This window comes from Pempheris klunzingeri, chromosome 24 (genome assembly GCF_042242105.1).
Source record: "Pempheris klunzingeri isolate RE-2024b chromosome 24, fPemKlu1.hap1, whole genome shotgun sequence".
Classification (NCBI taxonomy): Eukaryota; Metazoa; Chordata; class Actinopteri; order Acropomatiformes; family Pempheridae; genus Pempheris; species Pempheris klunzingeri.
This window is the reverse complement of record NC_092035.1, coordinates 3456371-3477564: the sequence shown is the minus strand read 5'-3', so window position 1 is coordinate 3477564 and position 21194 is coordinate 3456371. Positions and strand designations below refer to the sequence as shown.

The 21194-nt window shown below is 46.7% G+C and overlaps 1 protein-coding gene across 5 annotated transcripts in view; it reads left to right on the top strand.

The window, feature by feature from the left end:
* The first annotated feature begins 1902 nt into the window (after nt 1–1902).
* nrp2a (neuropilin 2a) overlaps nt 1903–21194 on the top strand; it is a 62856-nt gene continuing 43564 nt past the window's right edge. For 4 of the 5 annotated variants that reach the window (XM_070855397.1, XM_070855396.1, XM_070855400.1 and 1 more), the window contains exons 1-2: nt 6155–6608; nt 15072–15249. In XM_070855397.1, coding sequence (XP_070711498.1) covers nt 6533–6608; nt 15072–15249 — 254 coding nt within the window. In that variant the 5' untranslated portion in view covers nt 6155–6532. Of the gene's footprint in view, nt 1988–6154; nt 6609–15071; nt 15250–21194 lie in introns of those variants that run through there. The other variant, XM_070855398.1, reaches the window with a different exon arrangement.

Sequence of the window (21194 nt, the reverse complement as noted above, 5' to 3'; positions counted from 1 at the left end):
AAAGATCAAGGCTTGTGATTTGCTATATTTCCTCATTGTCAACAGATGTCATGAGAGGAAGAAAACCAACAATAAATTTAGCCCCACTTACGTTGCAGGGCCTGACACAGAGTTGTTGTCCAACAACTATTAAACACATCAGTGAGCCACGCTGTTGCACTTGGGGACATGTTCCTTTTATTAGAATTAACACTGTAGTTTATTTTGAGTCAACCCCTGCAGCTGTAATTCCTCACTAGAGCACAAAGTGTGTATTAATCCACAGCTGAAAAATAGTCCCCACCAAGTTCACCATTTACACAAAACACTCCATGCCCAGGAAATGATTCAGGCCTTTAAAAATAAAAGTATATATTTGTGACCTATTTTTAAAGATTTAGCAGGAACCAATGGGTTTTGGTACTTAGACTATGCGCATTATAATTTGGTATATTTCTATTAAGAAAATTACCTTAGATGATGTAATGTTACAGTCACAGTTACAGCATGCACACATAATGTTTAGTGCCTGACTTCAGACAATAAAGACATGATTCTTCTTCTTCTTCTGCCTCACATTGTGGTAGCAGCAGTCAAAAGTGTAGCTCCTAGCCGTGCCGCACTTTTATCAAGCCCCAACAACAAAAACTCTCTCTCTCATTAGCATGCACTTGTCCTCCAGTGTTTTCTCTCCCCGGTTTGTCAAGCGCTGATCTTTCCTTCAGAGGCCAAGTGATAAAGGCCCTGCAGAGTAAACAAGGCGTGGAGAATGGCCTCTTGTCTTTTTATTATTGCGTCCTAATGCAGCACTCATTCCTGCCATGATGGAGCAGGGTTGGAACCTACAACCACCATGAGAGGGGGGGGTGGAGGTGGGGTCACTGGTATAGACACAAATCGCAAACACAAAAGAGTACACATAAAGAGAAATGGTAAAATATACAAATTCACATGCACAAATATACACTGAAGTGGATTCCTCTCCCTTTTTCTGATCTCATCAGCTGTTTTTTGTGTCAAGTAGCAGAGATGAGGCATAAAAAGATTAGCTGTAGCACCTCCATTGAAGTTCTTTATGCAATTGTGTTTCCACTGTTCGTTGAAAAGTGCTCAACATGTCAGGTATTGTATTGCTGTCTGGAAAATATGTGTAGTAAGCCCCCTCTCTCTGTCTCTCTGGTCTCCAGACTGAAAAAGAAGGGTGGTGGGGGGGGTTTGGAGGGAACAGGGTGGCGAAGGTCACTTTGATGTGACTATAAAGACACACAGCAGGCCAGTGGAAAGAGATGAAAGAGACGGAGCACAAGTAAAATAGATCCTGGTGGAAAAGCAAAGAAAGAGGAGATGCATTCTCTCCTCTCCTGTGCAACATACAGAGGATAATGATGCTGTATCATAAACAAGAGGTGGCCGGGGAATAGAGCAGGCATCTTGCAATTAAAGCGAGCAAACAACATTTTTGAAGCAAGCTGACAACAGCTAGAGGTAGATACACAGTAACACGGCCATCATGCATGCGAAACAAGCAACGCTCATAGCTGAGGCAGGTTAATAAATTATCATTCTTCAAAATGGGGTATTTGGCAAATGCTGATCACCCACTGTGACTTATTTACTGAATGATTAATAAATTCTGCCGTATTTCAACAGCACTCCAAGATGCTTTGGATATGCGACGATTAAGCAAATTAGATATGTCTAGATAGCTGTCGCAAGTACAGTTTGCCTGCATGCTGATCTTAATATCTTAATCGTGTTAATGTATGCATAATCTAACATCAAGTTTGTTTATATTTACACCATGTTCCTAAAGGTTGCCTGGGGCCTGGTTTGCTCACCGTGGTGGCTTGATGCAGTTGCCTGCCCCCATTAGGCTCGGTTGTGTACTGCAAATGAATCATCCAGCACTGAAACGAGCTCCGAGTACTCACTGGATATGACTCCTGTCTGTGTTTTGTCATCCCTCTTGCCTGAATGGGTGACAAACTGATCTCAGCAACCACAAAATGTCAGATTAAGTATGTCAGAGTTTACAACAACACTGATGGACAAAAACCTCCAGAGGAAGATCATGAAATCTTTCTATTTCTCCGTGTCTCCTCGAATCAAGACGCTGCATCTCCGCACTTTGAGGTTTCCTCTCTGTCTGCACTTTCTAACTGCAGCTGAAAGTGTTTTGATGATTGAGCTGTTTTTGGTACTGAAGGTAGCACATACAGAAGCATGCATGCACACAGAGGGAGGCAGAGGAGGAGGAGGAGGAGGAGGAGGAGGAGGAGGAGCGGTAAGACAGCAGACAGACACCAGATGTTTCCATACAATCCAGCCAGCACAGTAGAAGCAAGGGTGGTGAATGTAGTACAGTAGATTGAAGTGTGTGTGTGTGTGTGTGTGTGTGTGTGTGTGTGTGTGTGTAATTATTGCCCTGGCCAGGACATGCCTCTAGCCTGGGTGGCCCAGAAGGAATTCAACAGTAGCAGTCAGTCTAGAAATAACACAAGATGTGAGAGTTTTGTCATTTGTGCCTCCTGGTGAAATGAGGAAGATCTTTCTCACTGAAGGAGCTGAGGGAACGTCTGGAAATATCACAGGGCAGTCGAGTGAGTGTGTGTGTGTGTGTGTGTGTGTGTGTGTGTGTGTGTGTGTGCAGATGTGCTTATAAGATAAAGATCAGATGAAACTTTAATGATCCCAAGGGGAAATTGTGTCACTGCAGCAGCAAAGTGTGAAGATAGAAACACAACAAACAGGACATTTTGAAGATTAAAGAGGCAGAGTTCCTATGGTAGGCTTTCAGAGAGCTGGGGTTCCAACCTGTGTGTGTGTGTGTGTGTGTGTGTGTGTGTGTGTGTGTGTGTGTGTGTGTGTGTGACATTCCTAAGATTAGTTAGAAACCACTGATATTGAGCTGAGGTGTCACTCCAATGAATACCAAAGGGGATCCCAAAAAACTCTATCCTTGACTTTCCACTCTTAATATGCTCACAATGCCATTAGCCCCACCCACACACACACACACACACACACCCACCCACACACACACACACACACACACACTGGAGATGCTGATAGGGTCAAATCAAGGCTATCTCCAGCTTATCTCTCCCACCGTTAGATCTGAAGCCGTGTGTGTCGGTGATGAAGAGAGGAAAGCTGAAGGCCTCGACCTGTATCACTCAGCCTCTCAGAAAGACTACCAGACTCTCAAGCAGTTTCCTCCTTGAACCTACAGCTGAAGCACACAGACGGGAGAGAGGGGCGGGGGGAGAGGTGTTGAGAGAGGTAGAGAGGTGTGTGTGTGTGTGTGTGTGTGTTTGTGTGTGACGGAGATGGGGGAGAGCAGGAGAAAGAGAGGGAGAGTTATCAGTCATGCTGTCAGTCTCCGAGGCAGGTTGTGATAAGAGAGACAGGATGGCAGCGGTTGGTGTCTATCTCTCCCTCTCTGTCTCTCCCTCATGCACACACACACACACAGAGGGGGAGAAAGGCCCTGTTGTGTTCCCCTCTACCGCCCATGAGTGAACACAGTGCAGGTGTGCTGAGGTGAGGAGTTGGACTGTATAGCAGCCATTTGTCGACTGTATTTTGGGGCAGAGAGCTGACAGAGGGAATACAGATGGTAAGACCTGGGGGAAACTACATTAGAGAAACAGGGTTCACATATTGCAGCTGCAGGTGAAGTGTTTGATTTCACTGCTGTGGTACTTAAACAGCCTCTGACACTGAGACATGCAGCGTCCTGTGGCTTTTTTTAAGCTGGGGCTCGTACTGAAGCATGCCATGTGCTCGCACAGGAGTTAGAAGTTTAATTTTGCTCATATGCAGCATATCTTGCTCCACGACAAATGCATATTCTGCTCCTCTCTGTTGGAGCTGCTGTTGTATAAATAGAAGAGGAACTAGGTGGTTTGAATGAGTCATGATAGCCAACATGACCAAATATGTGTCAACCTACAAAACCTCATATTACATCAGTGGAAAATCCAAGAAAAAAGATGTCCCTGATAGTTTGATTGACAGGTGGAAGTGCACTGCAGCGTTCAGCATGCTGCCAATAACAAATGCCAATGCAGATACAGCCAATAGTGTATATAGGAGGGCCACAGAGTATGTGTTCCCCCGTGGGATAAATACAAACAAATTCCGCCCACAACATTCCCTCCCTACCTCTCAGGTTCACTTGTGGACTGTTGCCCTCCATTAGCCATGCGTTGACCCAATATTTTGGGGGTTGAAAGCTGACGGTGGGGGCAGAGATGTTGACAAATGGGAGAGAGGAGTATCATATGACCCCTGGGGACTGGGAGGGGGGAACAGAACAGAAAGTGACCCGGTGTTGCTTGAAGGTTTTATACTGGCTGCGTTTTCTGTCTCTCTATCTTAACTCTACCTCTGTGAAAGGGGTTAAACGGAGATCACCCACCGCTCATCAGACAGAGTTTAATCGATGCCTCCTCGTCAATGACGTATACAGCACAGAGAAAAAGCATATTTTAAGTGTGAACAGACCTGCAGTGTGGTGAACTGGTTTAATCCAGCGCGGACCACCGCTCAGAGGCTCAGATTAGCCAATCACGGTGACGTCTGTCAGCCGCTGCGCCCTCAGGCTAGAAGTGGGCTTAAAAATCACTGACAGACTGTAAGAAAGCGGCAAGTTGATGGCATCTAGTCAACCTGGGGGGGTGCAGAGCAGCAGGGGATGACAGTTGACTGAGGTGACAGACAGACAGACAGACAGTCAGGCGGTGACACCCAGACCTGTCATACAACCTTCTGTCAAGGGCATCGGCTCTTTGTTGACATTGTTTACTCCTCATGACTGTCACGACCCTGGGAGAGCAAGGCGAGATGGTTTTATCTGTTTATGACCATCATGGAACTGGTTCTCTGCTCCGCGAGGCACCGACACTAAAAATGTTCAGTTCCCTTCGTGCACCTGCACAAACCTAAAGGGGTGAAAGTGCCAGACGGTGTACAGTATGTTACATTGCCCCAAAAACTTCCCCATGTGTCCTGACCTTGAGGAATGCACCTAGCTGTTCCAAATAAAGATGCCAGCGAGGCTACATACTGTACCTCATTATACAGCCAGGCCCCAGTCAGCCCATTACATTACATGGTAATACAAGCCATAGGCAGGGCACATGGGCTGGACGCTGGAGAGGCCTTTCTCAGCAGATTATTTTAGGCTCACTACTGTGTCATTACACGGCCGCCCGCTCTGTATTTAGGCGTGCTGATTGTAGGGCTGAGACTGGGCAGGGCTGAGGTGGGCTCTCCCTCTATTGAGTTGAGGGCTTTAACATTGGTTTGGCCGTTTGATGTGTTTTGTGGTGAAAGGCGGCCTTGCGCCCCGTTCGCAGTGCAGCCACCCCCTTCCCCAGTGAGAAACTCCTCCCTGTCTCACTCTTTCTGGGATTTTGTATTCCTCATCTACTCCTCTGTTCCTCTGAAAACAGCCCTAGGAGAAGTTCTGCTGCCTGGTTTACCATTACAATATGTCTTATCTGGGCCTCATCAGTGGAGGAGTTCATATCTGCGGTATCTCGTGGAGGGGGATGCGTCTGCATGTGTGTGTGTGAGTGTGTGTGAGGAGAGAGAGAAAAGGGTGAGAAAGCAGGAGAGAGGGTGGAGCGCGTGCACGTGCTCTCTCTCTCTCTCTCTCTCTCTCTCTCCCCCTATAATCAGCGACCGACAGGAGGGGGCGGAGCTGAGGCGCCGTGACTGTAACGCGATAGCTGCTCAGCTCAAAAGCGCTATCACTCACACTCTACACACTCACACTCTACACACACCTCCCATACGCGAGCGCAGGACACACGCTGGTGTCGGAGCGGAGCGCAGGCTGTGCGGAGCCGCTACCAGAGAGACACACACCGGAGAGAGTAGCGGTGCCGCAGGAGGTGGCATGACTTGAGCCGTCTTTTTGGGAAGCAAGAGCGCAACACTTCTGCTTCGTTTATTATTCTGGGGCTTCTGGGTCGCATTAAAAGGCAGCTTCTGACAGTCGGGCTGAGGCTTGCAAGGCTCTGAGAGCTGTTACTTTGGGACTTTAGCTCGCTACCACCACCGGGGAGCCAACCCTCGTGTGCGCAAAATTACGCGGGGACGCAGAGAGGGAGATACGGGGGCTGGGAGCCTCTCAGTCGGAACTTGACGCACCCTGGAGCCGCTGTCCAGACTCTCCGGAGCGCAGATACCGTCCGAAGCCTCCCAGCTGCGGAGCGCAGCGGCATTGATCAAGGAGTTTGTTCGTCCGCTGTTTTTGGATGAGGTTTAGTGGCATCGCTGCGCTAAATGGACAGACTTGAAAGGCAAAGGGCTGCGCAAATTGAACATAAAATGCACCAGATTTTCCTCAGTGACATGTAGTTGGCACATAGTTTTCTCCACCAATGGTTTAAGAAACGCCGTGGGATTATTGCTGAAGCGCTGCCAGCGGTTTTTGGTCCTGAAGGGGTGTGGATTTTTTGGAGGAACGGCAGCATTTCTATCCTACAAGGTGGAAACATTAGAAACTTAAAGCTTTCCACGAGTTTCTGCGTCATCCAAGATGGATTTCGTGTCATCGTTGATTGGATTTTTAATGGCAATGTGTCATCTTGCTCTGAGAGTCAGAGGAGAAGACGGTGAGTTTTAGTTACTTCCCTGATTTTTGGCGCACGCATGGTCTGTCTCAGCCACGGAATAATACTCCAAATTTAGAAAGGCATGGATTCAGCCTAGATGTCAAATTTAGTGCGATCTGCCGAGCTGCACAGTACATTATGATTATTCTACCTCTTAAATCCAAGCGCTCCTTGTCATGTGTTTCACATTATTTCAATGAGCGCCTGGCATGATAAAGCCATTGTGTGAAAACCAGATCCATGTGTCTCTTGGATATTTCTCCCCTAAACGTGGTAAATATGAGAGACAGTGAGAAAAGGCACAGGGTTTTATACATGTGTGTATCGGCCTGCTGTACACGTTTCATTAAAATAACAGAAGGCATGATGACTTTTTTAAATTTAAGTCAGTGACTAATTCATCCCCGTGCCAAGCCAGCTGTTACACATCCAAAACTAAAGAACTTGGATGCTTTCATCAAATATTTAGAGGATCGGAAACAGTTATCTGTCCCAGCTAGACTGAGAGCAGGAGAGATCCCATCAGCTCGCTGGACTGTGAATGAGCTGATTATATGCATGAAGCTTTTGAAAATTCAAACACATTGTTTTCCCCGAGTTTCCCTTTGTTTTTCTTTGATTTAATTATTCATCAAGGGAAATAAACAAACCCTTGCCTGATTGAAATGCCTTTTCACATCAGGGGGAAAACAGGTTTCAGGCGGAGGCTGGGCTACAACCCGCTATTTTACATTTGATTCGCTGGTGTCCAAGAACCCGTGCGTAAAAGCGACACTGTCATTGTAGGATTCGACTAATAGGACTGTAATCATCACCACTGTGATCATTATCTTCATCAGCCACCACAAGCCCGTCTCCTTCATTATCTCCTCCTCCTTGGGGTTGCCTGTGCAGGGTGAAGGCTGGGCTGCTGGTGGCTGAGCGCAGGCGGCTCCAGGCGGCGGCGCGCCGTCACCTCTGTGCGCTCTCAGCAATTAAATAACAATAAGCTCCAAGATTATAGCGCAGAATAGCAGTGCTGCAGCTGGTGCCGAGACGGTGCCTTGCTATTAGGCACTGAAGCAGGGCTAATTCTTACCGTAAAGCACCGAAACGGCACTGTAGTCCATCTTTGATATACTACCGGGAGAGCAAAGCACAAGCATGAAACAGCGCCAAATTTTATTTAGAAGCCTCATTAAATGAGGATTTAACATCAGGGAGCGCAGGGTTCCATCTGGTGACATGCACAGAGGCGATCACATAATAAAAACGAGTATTACTTATTAGTTGTGGCTTCATTAGATCATCAGTGATGTGCAGGATGGGCTCAGGTTTGGAGGTGCTGCTGGGAAAGGGTTTCATGAAGGGGGCTCACCATGCAGAGAGGTGACACATGGCCCCTCGCTCACTCATCCTTGTAAGGGAAGTGTCTGCTGCAGCATTCTTCTTGCTTTTACGGTCACAGTTTTATATTTTACGGGGCTGTGTGCCAGGTGGGAACAGTATATTTAATGTTTCTGTGTGTGGATTTATGACATATGCATCTTTTTCTATGAGAATATGTACAGGCTCTGTGCTGTTAGAATAGATGTGTGCCTTCAGCCGGAGTGCTGCGGTTCTCTTCCACCAGGAGCTGTTCATGATCCCATGATGATGTGTTGTCTTTACAACGCCACCCGCTGCTCTGCCTCAAAAGGAAGCCAAGCTCTCTTCCCTTCATACTGGCTCTTCCTCTTGTTTAGGCTACTTGTTTTAAATAGGACAGTCATCCCTCTGAGTGTGTGTGTGTGTGTGTGTGTTTTAATGACTGACTGTGTACCCGTTGATCAGAGACAGATGTGGGCCTCTTGGCAGCCATCAGGCAAGCAAGAAGCTAGATCCCCCCACTCTCTCTCCCTCTCCCCCCCTCTCTCTCTCTCCCTCCCCTGCCAAGACACTGCACCGCCTGTCCCTGCCTCCATGCTCCCCTCAAGAGCCACATTACACACAGATGCCAGAGGAAAGAGAGACTGAAAGAGAACAGAACGGAGACAGAGGTTCAGAGAGGCAGGCGGAGAGAGCGAGAGTGTGCAGAGAGAGAGAGAGAGAGAGAGATGTGAGGGGACGGAAAGACAGAGAAGAATGGAAGGCAGATGCATAGCCACCCAAGGCACAGAAAAGCGAGCTTGACATCGGCCAGTCCACAACGCGGAGAAACAGAGGGGAACAAGAAAGGGGAGGACCCGGGGGTGGTGGATTGTGCGCCAAATAGAGTGTGAGAGAAAAGGGCAACATCAAAGTGTGCAGGGGTCACAGAGTTAAAATGGCACTGGACATGGGGGGAACAGATAGCATTAAGGGCTTATGAAGTGACACTGCCGTCTGGGCTGACACCGCCAACGTGGGGTAAAGTCACAGCCTGAGCTCTACTGGGAGGCTGAGAATAAAAGAGGAGAAGTTCCAAACACTGCTACAAAACGATGCTCTAATGAAAGTTAAGCACATTTCCACAGAGGTCCTAATTTAGTGGTTGGCTGCATCTGTTTTTTTACCTTAAAATCTAATGTATTGGAACAAAAGAGTGTAAAAATCTTACATGGTCTGAGGGTAAAAGATCAGATCTATGAGAGATGTTTGGTGCTTGGACACTTCCAGTTGTGGGCTTATTGTTGGCGGCTTCACGCGGAACAGAAAAGCTCCCTTCTCAATCTTTCTATCTGAAGCAGGGAGACTTTCACTCCGCTCGTACTGTAATCACAATAGTTTGACTCGGTGACATGTACATCAATTACTCCTCACCACAAGCATTAATATTCAGGCCATTAGGCAGCTCATTTACATGCTTATTGAGTGGGAGGCTGTGCATCCTTTCCACCTATGGTATCGACTTCTTCCACAGTTGGATTTCAACTTATTTAATCATTTCTTTTGCAAATGTTAGGTCCTGGGTGAACACACTTTTTCATTTTTATCTTCTCTCCTGGTCTTTTTTGCCCTTCTCTATTTGTTCTTTTTCTCTCGAGCCTGTGCCTTTTCTCCCCCCTACAACCCGCCCTTCAATTCTTTGCATTTCTCTGTGTTTTAATCTGCCATTCTCAGAGGTATCAGCTGCGAAAACAAGGTCACCTATTAGCATTCATAGCCAAAGACAAACTGAGCGGCCCGTTCAATACCAGCCAGGTATGAGAGTCACAGGCTCAGGCAAAGCCCCGGTACAGCCCGTCGCACTTGGGGTGAAATTAAAAACAAGACCCCCATAAATAAAACAGAGCTGGGTCTTTCACTCTGCCATATTAGCCACACAGGGGGGTCTTAACTGTGGCTCAGGGATGGGTTTAGATAGGAGCTGGAAGGGGTTTAGCATTCTCTGGAGGCAACGCATTTCAAATTTATTGTAATTCACAAGCAGGGTTAAAGAGGAGAGGGTCCATGAGGAAAGAGTTAAGGGTTGAGGGTGTGAATTTAAAGGAAAGCAGCTTTTGTAGGAGCTGCAATTCTTCCAGAAAAAGGTTTTTAAGCAGTCAGTTCCACTGAAAGGTAACATTTGTAAGGTGGGGGGTAGAGAGTGGCAACAAATCACCAAGACTCTTGCAGCAAAGCTCGATTCTTCACAGCTCTCTCTTGCTGATGTAGGCTCTGCTCCTTCCACTCTTTAGACAGGGAAATCCTTTGTTAAAAGTGCTTCGGCGGTGCAGGTTTGATGCCGCCGCACAGAGACAAAAGAGTGCACCAGGGGAGAAAGAGACATGATACTGTAGTCAGGTAGCGTTAAGGATTAGGCCCAGACCATTACCCCCCCTGCAGGCACCAGCAACCATCTGTTTACTCGATTGATCCATTGAACCATTGATCACGATGACCAGCACTGTGCATTTAGCTGATTAGCATGGGGCACTTATCCTGTTAGGGAGGGAGGAGTGGAAAGGGAAAAAGAAAAGGAGACAGAGTGAGAGGAAAAGAGGATTTGGGGATATTATCTAGCTTTGATGTAGCTTTTGTTAGTTCTTAAAAAAAAAAAACCTTTACACACCCGTAACACTGTTAAACAAAAAGGCTTTTGTCAGTTTTTGTTGCATTTGTGGGTTGATTCTTGTTTGTTGATGTGCGTATTGGTCTTTTTTTTTTGTTTATTCCAGTCGATAACTGCTGAATATCTGAAACAGCAACACATGTTATTATGTCAACCTCTATTTTGGAATGACTTCTTTTTAAATCGACTATTTTGCACCAGATGTTTCAAAGAAAATTCAGCTACTAGTTTCCTCACCGACAGTAGCCTCAATGCTTCATGTAAATTAGACATGGTGTTCTAAGGTGTGATTTCCACAAGTTCCAAACTGAACCGAACCCAATAACAAGCAGAGAGACCGACTGGGAAAAGCCACCTGATGATATTTAACCGTAAATCAGTGAGGGCGGATTTTACATTAATGCAAATTTGATATTTTCACACACACTCACTGCTCATGCCACAGCCTCTCTTTCCCTAAAGCCATTCTACCTCAGCGTAAAGGTCTTAAAGCAGAGGGCAATGAAAGTGAATCTCTTTTCTCGGCCCTTCCTCCCCATCCTCTCCCTCTCCTTGGGTCCAGTCTAGTGTGGAATGGGTGAGATTAAAAGCAGTCGCAGAGACAACCCCTGCTCTTGACTGAATGGATGAGTGCTGCCCACTCTCCCCTCTCATTCCCTCACTCTGGGCGATAGCACTTTTTAATTAAGGTGGGGGGGGGGAGGGAGAGCGAGTGAGGGACGGGCGAGAGACACTAGGAATGATGGAGGGATTTATCAGCACCTCTCCTCACACTCGCAGCTTATCCCAGAGCGTGACGCCATACTTCCCTGATAAGGCAGCTAATAGAAATGAGAGCGCAGGCGTGCACGTACGCACACACACACACACACATATAACAGAACATGAGCTAAGACATGCAGACATATGCATATTTTCCCAGATAATGAAGATAAAGGCACTCACAGCGGGTACAAAGACGTCTCTAGGTTTGACTTGATCTGGAGTGACAAGAAAATTTGCACACACACACACACTCATTGACACAATGTAAAAACAAATAGTTCAGTTGCATGTAGATGCACACACACACATTTATGGTATTTTTGCTGCAATACTTAATAATAATAATAATAATAATAATGAAAAACACACTTCTGCAGATCCACCCTCACTCTGACACACAGGGCAAACACACACACACACACACAGTGGTGACATTGTTCGAGTGTAATAGGGTTTTAGTCCGTGCATGGCAGACACAAATGTAGCACTTGTGTGTGTGTGTGTGTGTGTGTGTGTGTGTGTGTGTGTGTGTGTAGACAGATTGGCTCCTCTACTAGAAGAGACAGTGTAATTCATGAAGCTTTCTGGCAGCCCCAGAGTGCTTCCCCTGTGTTACTCATCCAACGCCACCAAGTTCTGTTCTCACCAAAACATTCTGCTTGACAGCGAACACACACACACACACACACACACACACACACACACACACACACACACACACACACACACACACACACACACACACACATTCATATATACATAATTTGCACAAACTTATTGCCATGTACATTCAAGCAGTTAGGAGATATATACACACATCTGTCTTCTCACAGCGGCTCAGTTTAGTACAGATATATTACTGCTGCATCCCCATCAGTCTTTATTTTTTCTTAGCAGCAGCAAACAAACACCCACCAACCCACACACACTCACTCAAGCACACACACACACACACACACACACACACACACACACACACACATGCTGCCAGTGCAAGTGTGTGTGCGCGCTGACTGGCAGAGGTTTCCCAGTGGGGTCAGTGTCTACAGGGAGCCGCTGGATAGCAGGCATGTCTTAATGAGGCTCGTCAGGCTCTCTGCGCAGCACACACACACACACACACACACACACACACACACACACACACACACACACACACACACACACACACACACACTGATGCACACAGTCCCTCCGCTTCTTATCGTCGCTCACTCACTGCATCTCTCTCTCTCCCTCACCCTCCTTTCCTGCCGCTCGTCCTCACTCCTCCCACCTATGTCCTCGCACCCGCCCATCGTACATCAACCCCACCCACTGCCTTCACCCTCACCCCCTCCCGATCAATCTTCCCTCTTCTTCCTCTTCAATCCATCTTTCATCCATCGCTTCACTGTCTCTCCTTTTCAATCCACCCTTCTTCCTCTCCCTCTCCACTTCACTCTCATTCCTCTCCATCACCTCTTCCATCTCCCCCCCCTCCCCACCTTCCCATAATCCTTTCCCCCGTTTCCCTTCCCATTCCTCTCTTCCCCCTTTCTCCACCCCTCCTCTTCATCCTCCTTGGAGGCCATTGAATGGGCAGCTCAGGGAAAAAGTGTCGAGGCTGCAGGATTCTCCCCAAACGGCTTAATCTGCCGAGGCTCTGCGTGCTGATAGCCTCCTGCACACCATTCCCTCCATAGGCTTCCCAACAATGACTGTCTGTCTGCTCAGCCGCAGCAGATAAAGAGATGTCTGTGTGTGTGTGGCTTTCTGTCTGTCTCTGTCATTCTTTGCCATACCTGCTATCTTTTTGAACATTTTCAGTTAGCTATTTTTTCCACCTCTGTCGGCCCCTGTGATTGACAGGCCCTCTGTATGTATTTGGATGTGTGCGTGCGTGGGTGGCTGTTTGAACATGGAGCAGCGGCTGTGTGTGTGTGTGTGTGTGTGTGCATAAATAAATGCGTGGGAGTGTGTTTAAGCATGCATCCCTGTACTACTGCGAGTGCCTTCATAGGCGCACATGCAGCTGAACTTGTGTGTGTTGTACATTTGTGTAGCAGCTTGTTTGTGTGTCTGTGTGTATGCATGTGGGCGACTGGAGTCGTGCACTCACATGGAATCACCGGCAGCTGTGTGTGCCTGGTGTGTGAGCGTGGGCATTGCTCCTCTCCAGTAACAAAGTAAGGAAGCCATCGCAGCTCTATCAAATGTCAGAGAATCTTAAGTGTGCCTTTTAAGCACAATAGGCGGTGGAAATGTCATCACTTGAAGGGTCTATTACACTTCAAGCCTTTGGTGCTGTTTTTTTTTTTCTTCTTTACGCTTCCTTTATTGATGCTTTCACAGAAATTTGAAAGAAACAGGCGAGAATATCAACCCATTTATGTCAAGAATAGATTCAGCTCAGTGGCTGAGTGGTTAAGCTCACCATTATGTAGTGCACTGTTAATAGCACTATACCGTAAACTTTAGCTTGTTGCCTCATATAGCTGTTTTCCTTCCCCTGTATGGTGTTTTCCCCATTTGGCCAACATACGTCAGCTACAATATTAAGAAAACATTTGTCCCTCTTTGAGTTCAATATCACAAAGTTCATTACATTTAGAGATCCCCCTAGTGCATCAGCTGCTGCACACACACACACACACACACACACATAGAGGTAGAGGTAGCTAAACCACCCCCCACTGTTGTCATGGAGAACACGTTTCGCCTTTGCCTCCGTAAAGAATAATAATGCCTCCAAATCTATTGCAATGCAAGAGTAATAAAAGAACCATTGTGCACTGTGCTGTGTGTGAGAGAGATGTCCCATTGGGTGTGTGTGTGTGTGTGTGTGTGTGTGTGTGTGTGTGTGTGTGTGTGTGCAGGCACAATATTCATATACATGTTCCTTTTGTATGTGCATGTGAGTTTATGTGTTTAGCGTGTTTATGAGAGATAACGCAAAGCACGGGAGCTGCCTTAGCTGTCAGGGCGTAAACAGAGAATAGAGCCTTTGTTGCTGCGTGAGCTTCTCATTACAGAGTCGGGGTGACCCCCAGAACCCCGCTAGACAGGCCGTCTGTGTGTCACTTCCTGTCTAAGCCTGCTGAGCGATGCCATTGGCAGGCTATTGTTCCTGGGAGAGGCCGATAGGATCAGGGAATGTGTCCTAATGTTTGCAGATTGGCTTGCCGGAGCAACAATTACACTTGGAGAACGCTCCCAACGGGGAACTAGAGAGATAAGAGCCTGGGTGTGGAAGAGGGTGAAAAAGGCTCTGTGTGTTCCTCTGCGTGCGTGCGTGCATGCGTGTGTGTGTGTGTGTGTGTGTGTGTGTGTGTGTGTGCTTGCCAAATGCAGCAGTGATGATCTTTTATTGTTTTAATAGCTTACCCATGTGGTCCCACTCGCATTGAGAATCCACAATGGAGAAGTTTTTCCAATTTCCTTCTAACTGACGGCCTAAATTGCTTTCTTTGTTTTACTGTTCATTTGTTGCTCATCACATCTTCATACAGAGACACAACGTAAATGAAGGAGCATCCTCTGAGTCACTGTTCCAGGGAGTGCACCATTTACTGGGGATTTATATGGTTTGACGCCAGCCTGCCATGCAAATGACAAATATTAAGCTATGTTTAAAATAAGAAATGTGCTTCATTTACTGAATTCCCCCTGTATTTAGTTGATTTTACTAACTCTGTACCCCACCTCTCTCTCTGTCTCCATCACAGTTCCAGAGTGCGGAGGCGTCTTAGATGCCAGCGAGGCGGGCTACATCACCTCCCCCGGCTATCCTCTGGAGTACCCGCCACATCAGAACTGTCACTGGATCATCACGGCGCCGGAGCCCTCGCAACGCATCGTCCTCAACTTCAACCCGCACTTTGAGATCGAGAGGCTGGACTGCAAGTAAGATGTGATGGGAGGGGAAAATGGGAGAATGGTGGCCTTTTGGAGCTGGGGGGGCTTACATGGAGTCATGTCCTGAGAGTGACGTCTGTAAACGCTCTTCTCAATCAGTGTAAAATTGCTTTGACCAATAAGACTTCATGGTGTATTATTATTCTGGCTGAATGATGATTTGTGTTGACATTTTCATTAGTATGCCGCAAAAGCATTTGTATCTCAAACAAGTAATTTCCTGTTGAAGCACACAGATTTTTACATACTGTTATAATTCACTGCCAGTGGTTTGGCTTGATCCCAAGTTGTTGAAACGTTTTCCACATTTTGACCACAACAGGTCAATCGCAAAGGAAATTTTAATTGTAGATGCAAGATTTCTGCAAAGCACAGACCATTAAGTGGACTGTGGATTTCTTTTTGGGAAATAATTGTTTATTGAGAGAGTGATGAGCAGATTAGCTCTTTTTAGCGCCTTCCTCTTTCACATTCACACCATTACACACATTACGTCCTGGATGCTACCCAGAAGAGCCGCAGACTTTTAGCACTGGCCTTTTACAGGCTTCTGCGGAGCAATTACTAGGTTGGATTCCTTGCTCAAGGGCACGTCAGCTGCGTATAACCCCAACAGTTCAGGGAGCAGAAAATGTGGCTCATTTTAGTTTCCACATCTCGAGTTTTTTCGGTCTCATTCGCTCAGAGCAGGTCACAATAAGGACTGAATGGAAAGAATGATTCCATCAGCTCTGTAATTAGTCCGTGTGTTTCTCCCACTGGTTAAACTGATGATAAAGGACAAAAAATACCTTATTTACCAAAAGATATTTTTGCTGTAATCTGCTTGGCACCAAAAGATGGAAGTTTTTTACATGCTGAAGGGCAACACATTGATTTATACACCACAGCAAGAGGGTTCAGACAAATTTAAAGAATAATTTATATGTGTGTTTAACAGCACGTCCGACTTTATCAGGCTGTGATGCTCCTCCATCTGATAATCAAATGCCAAGCAACATTTGAAATTCTGTTCATCCATGTTTGGGCACAGAGGGTGAAATAAAATAATTGTGATATAGCTGGAAGTCTGTAGAAGGAAAAGGTAGAGAGGGAATAAACAGGGAAGGGAGGGAAATGATGAAGTAGACGAGAATGAGGTCCAGCTGTTTCTCTGGATATAACTGCATTGGTCAGTTTCCTTTCTCAGAGACATGAATAATCCAAATCATATGGTCTCCTATTGTCTTTGACCTCAGAGGAAGGAGGAAGAAGTCACGCTCTCCACTGTTTAATCCACTTATATACAACCGAGTCAGGGAGAATGTTGCACAATTCACCCATTTTGGGGCTTTCTCATTGTCCGATTGGTCTGTTTAAACTGAGCACACACAGGATTTATCAGCGTAGCCTCTGCAGTTATGGCCATGGATTTCTCCCTTTCTTGCTCCAGCCCTCCCTTCTTTCTGTAAATTGAAGAATTAATAATCCTAGATGGCTGTTTTTGCATTATGCACTGAAAAAGCACTTTGTCTGGCCAGGAGAAAAATGTTACTTTCATGAGGACATCAATGGCTGCTTTGGTGAAAGGGTTTTGTAATGATTGTCGGTTCTATTCACACAGTTGTGTCACGTTGCTGTGAGCTGGAAATGTTATTTTGATGTCTCGGCTTTGTGTCTCCAGGTTTCTGTCGCTTTTGTCAAAGGCAAAATGTTGCATAATTATCTCCCTTGCAATATGTTTCTCGGTAATAACGCTTTTACACCAGCGTCACAGTGTCAACACTGTAGCACACTGGACTTCCCCGCTGTAGTGCTAGAGAGAGGAATGGCTCAGCTGTTGATAAGCAGTGTGTCAAGCAGTTTCTCACAGCCCAAGGCGTGCAGGGCAGGAGGAGGCTGAGGGAGGAGGAAGAGAAAACTGAAATGCCTCCTCTTTTCTCCTCTCTGCAGAGGGTTTTATTAGGATGGGGGTGATTTTTTTTTTACACTCGCCTGGAGGGATGAAGGCCTTGGCCTGCCCTCTAACACACACTCCCACTCAATCTCCCTTCATCCTGTATGTATGAGTGTGTAGTACGTGTGTGTGTGTGTGTGAGAAAGAGAGTCAGTGAGCGTGGGTGGGAAAAGGCGTCTACATGTGAGTAACTCCGCAAGCATGTAAGCGAGTGTTAGTTTGTAAGACTATCCGCTCCGCTTCCCTCTTCCCTCCATCCATCTATCTATGATAACCCCAATTTTAAAGGCCCATTAGAGGAATAGGGGATCACGCCAACATTTATTTATGCATAACCTCTAACACTAATGTGTTTGCCCTTCTGTGTTTCATGGAGGATGCGTTTCCCTTTCGGGCGCAGAAATAAGTGGAAAAAGGCAAAGTACTGCTCGATATTCCTGCTCTCTCCGTCCTGTGCTATGCTTTTTACCCGGATTGATCCGAGCCGTGTAGCAGTGTTATGGATAGCTTCCTTTTTTTGCCTGTATGATTAGGCACGGCAGTGTGAGTGAGCAGAGAGCAGATTTTTGCATGTTTTCACGGTCCTCTGCGAGGTTAGGGCGAGGGGAGCCGGAGGGGTGCAGAGGTGGAGGGCTCACCATCTTGGTCAAGGCTGAAAATGTGCATGACAGCTGGGATTACAGAGACGGCGGCAGAGAAAACCAGAGCTGTGTGTTACCTGAAAGACGCAGAGCTATGTGGTCTAGACTGCTGATCACGGAAACACACAAAGAGAAAAATATACATGATATCATGGTCATGAAGCTTGTAAATGAACATGTGTTTTTAGTGGACACGCTTAAAAACACATGCACGTACACACATAAGCATGCAGCCTGTCAGGGTAAGAGCTCATCAGCCATCATATCCCCTTTTGGGCACTTTGGGACCTTATAAAACCGAGAAAAGTGCTTGGTCAGCGGAGGCAAAGGGTCTGAACTCTGGTTAATATCCCCGGCCAGCTGGTGATTTTCCCTCAGTGAGTTCAAACAGTCAGTGCTCGTACAATGTAGCGTGGCCAAACCACGGCTCTACTGCAGCAATCAAATCTGCAGCCTTATGCAGCCGCTCCATGTCTGAGGTGGCACTTTAATTCAGGATTTCATTTCAGGGGGAGTCCGGCCGCGTGCCAAATAGCTCTTACCTCCAGGTTGCCAGCCGATTGATGTGAACTAAATGTAATAAAGGCTAGATGAAATATCAGGCCCATATCTCTAATGCAATCTGCCATCACCACAGCCCCAGGATGCTACCTAGTGATATACCAGGAGCTGAGGAGGAGGAGGAGGAGAAGGAGAAAGAAAGAGAGAGAGAGGTAGAGACAATTCTCCCTCCCTCTCTCCGTCTCTGTTTCTCTCCGGCTCTCCTTGATCCATCTTTTTCCCCCCTTTCTTCTTTCATTCCCCCTCTCCCATAGCCCGAGGAGGCAGTGTTTTATTTTTACACACTTGAATTAAAAATTGAGGCAATTCACACACAGACTCGCGCACAAACACACAAACACACAAACACACATACCATAAAACTGGAGTGAGTCAGGATCCATTTCTTCCACCTTTGTGGTTTTTATTTTATCACTTTTATTTGGTTATTTGTTATTGAATGCAGCCCGAGGTTGGATGACTTTATGATATATCTTCATAACATTTCACACACACACACATATACAGAGCTGTAACTCCCCTTGACATGCGTGCTCACAGTGAGAGATGCCTCCAACACACAGCAACAACTCTCCTGTATTTACATGTGTGTCTGTGCGTGTGTGTGTGTGTGTGTGTGCATGATATCACCCTCTTATGAATACCCAACGGGGGAGCAGAGAGGTGTGGGATCAATCTCTGTGTTCCGCTTGTAATGGGAAATCGATAGATGATCAGCAATGGCCGGAGGAGGGAGCGAAGGAGATGAAGAGGAGAAAGGGGGCTGATGGTTTAGGATGAAAGGAGAGACAGATGAGTTGCCAGAGGTCATGACTAAAGGGAGTTGTTCAGGTTCTGATCGGTCAATATCTGGCACACTGGCCGGCATTCAGGACAAGATCATGGTCATCAGCATTCAGCGGTGATAACTGTCACAGTTGTCAGCGCTATAATGATGATATAACAAGTAACAAGTATGATTAAATGTAAAAACCAGTGTGATCAACCATTTCAAATGCTTCCTTCGATCGATTGCTGCCGCTACAGAGATATGATATGAACAATGCATCACACCTAAGAGCGTAGTCTAACATCGTGCAGCACTGGTGTCTCACTCCTCTTTGTGCCAAGCTCCTCAGTCCAAAACCTGGAAGCAAAGTGGATCTAAATTCTCTTGCAGGAACAAATGTCTGGATGAATTGCAGCACAGCGAGAGAAAAAAAAAATCTCCAACGCAAATATATGTTGATAGAGGTCGATTAAAATGCATCCAGCAGGGGCGGCGGGGTCGCGGCTTGAGCTCAGACAGCAGTTACAGTTTCAGATCGATGCCCCTCTAGAAGGTCTGGGGCCGAGCCCAGACGGCCTGTGGTCAGCGGTTTGGCCCCAGTCATCTGTAAGCATGAATCTGTGATGGGCTGCAGAAGAGGGAGGTGAGGCATGAGGAGATGAGGAGATGAGGACTGGGGAGTGCTATTTGTTTTTGGGCTAGATTGAAGATGGCAGGCCCTGTGGATCTGCAGGGATTTTGCTCGCAGAATCTAGTTAATATTTCAGAGGCACTTATGGTTTATTAGAGTCCCCATCGAGGGCTGGAGGAGTGGGCGGTAGTGTGTGTGTGTGTGTGTGTGTGTCTACTGTACACCCTCCGCCTCACTTAATTCCTGCTTCCGTACATCATCAAAAGGGAGAAGAAAGAAGCGAAAGACAGTTGTTCATTGTTTACTGGATCGGGATTTTGTGGGTTTCTATGCGCCGAGAGAGGAAATAAGAGGAAGACAAAAAACACAATGAGGCAGAGAGGAAAACTGAAGGCCTCAAGTGCTCGAGTGCAGCCAAGTTTGGTTTGCTGATATTTCCGAACAGCTGTTGCTCTTTTATCAGCATAAACAAAATAAAACAGACGACCGTGACGCACCCGCAGCGAATTATGTCTTAATCTTTTGTGTAATTCCAGCACTCGTGATGTATGCTTTCTGTATTTAAGTAGGCATTGAGATTAAACTAAATGAAAGACAATATCCCAAGCTAGTTCTTTTTTGGGCAAGAGCTCCTTTTGTTGATTTTACAAAAGATAGAGAAGAACAGGAAGGGAGGATGACCACTAGCAGAGCCCTGAAGGCCACAAAAGGCTGGTTAGATCTCTAAATGTACATTCATACAGCGCTTATATACTGCAGTTATGCTTCTCTGTGGTTAGCTGCCAATATCTGTAGGAAATGTCCCCGGTCCCAGACAAACAGCAAAGGTGTGAAAGGCAATTAGTTGTTTTGGCGGAGGGACGGAGTGATATATGAGAGCAGAGGAAGAGAGGACATGTCTGGACTGGTGCAGAATTACTGGCCCTTAAGGGTTTTCAGTTTCCTTAACCCCTCTCCCTCTGCTCCAGTTATTCTCCATGGGCGAGGTGGAGGTGGGAGAGGGGAGGGGGGAGGGAGTGTGTCCCTAAACACAGCACCAGCCATGCAGACCCAGACAGACTGCCAGACAGACAGAAAGATGGGAATTGGGTATGGGTGGTGTCAGACATAGGCGGGGTCTGGATCAAAACAACCCCTAATGGAACCTGGATCTGCGTGGACGCCTTCACGGGTGCGCGCATGTGCCAAATGATTTATGCGTGTGAAGTGCAATGTTGTGGAATGCGCTCAAGTGTGCGTTTGAGACAGACAGACAGACAGTGGGCTCTCACACGTCAGGCCCTCATACATGTATTCATCAGAGCCTGGGGAGCGGCTGAGCGAACAGGTCAATAATCACATCTGAGGAACACTCACTCACTGACGCTAATCCACGACAGGAGAGAGTGAGACTGA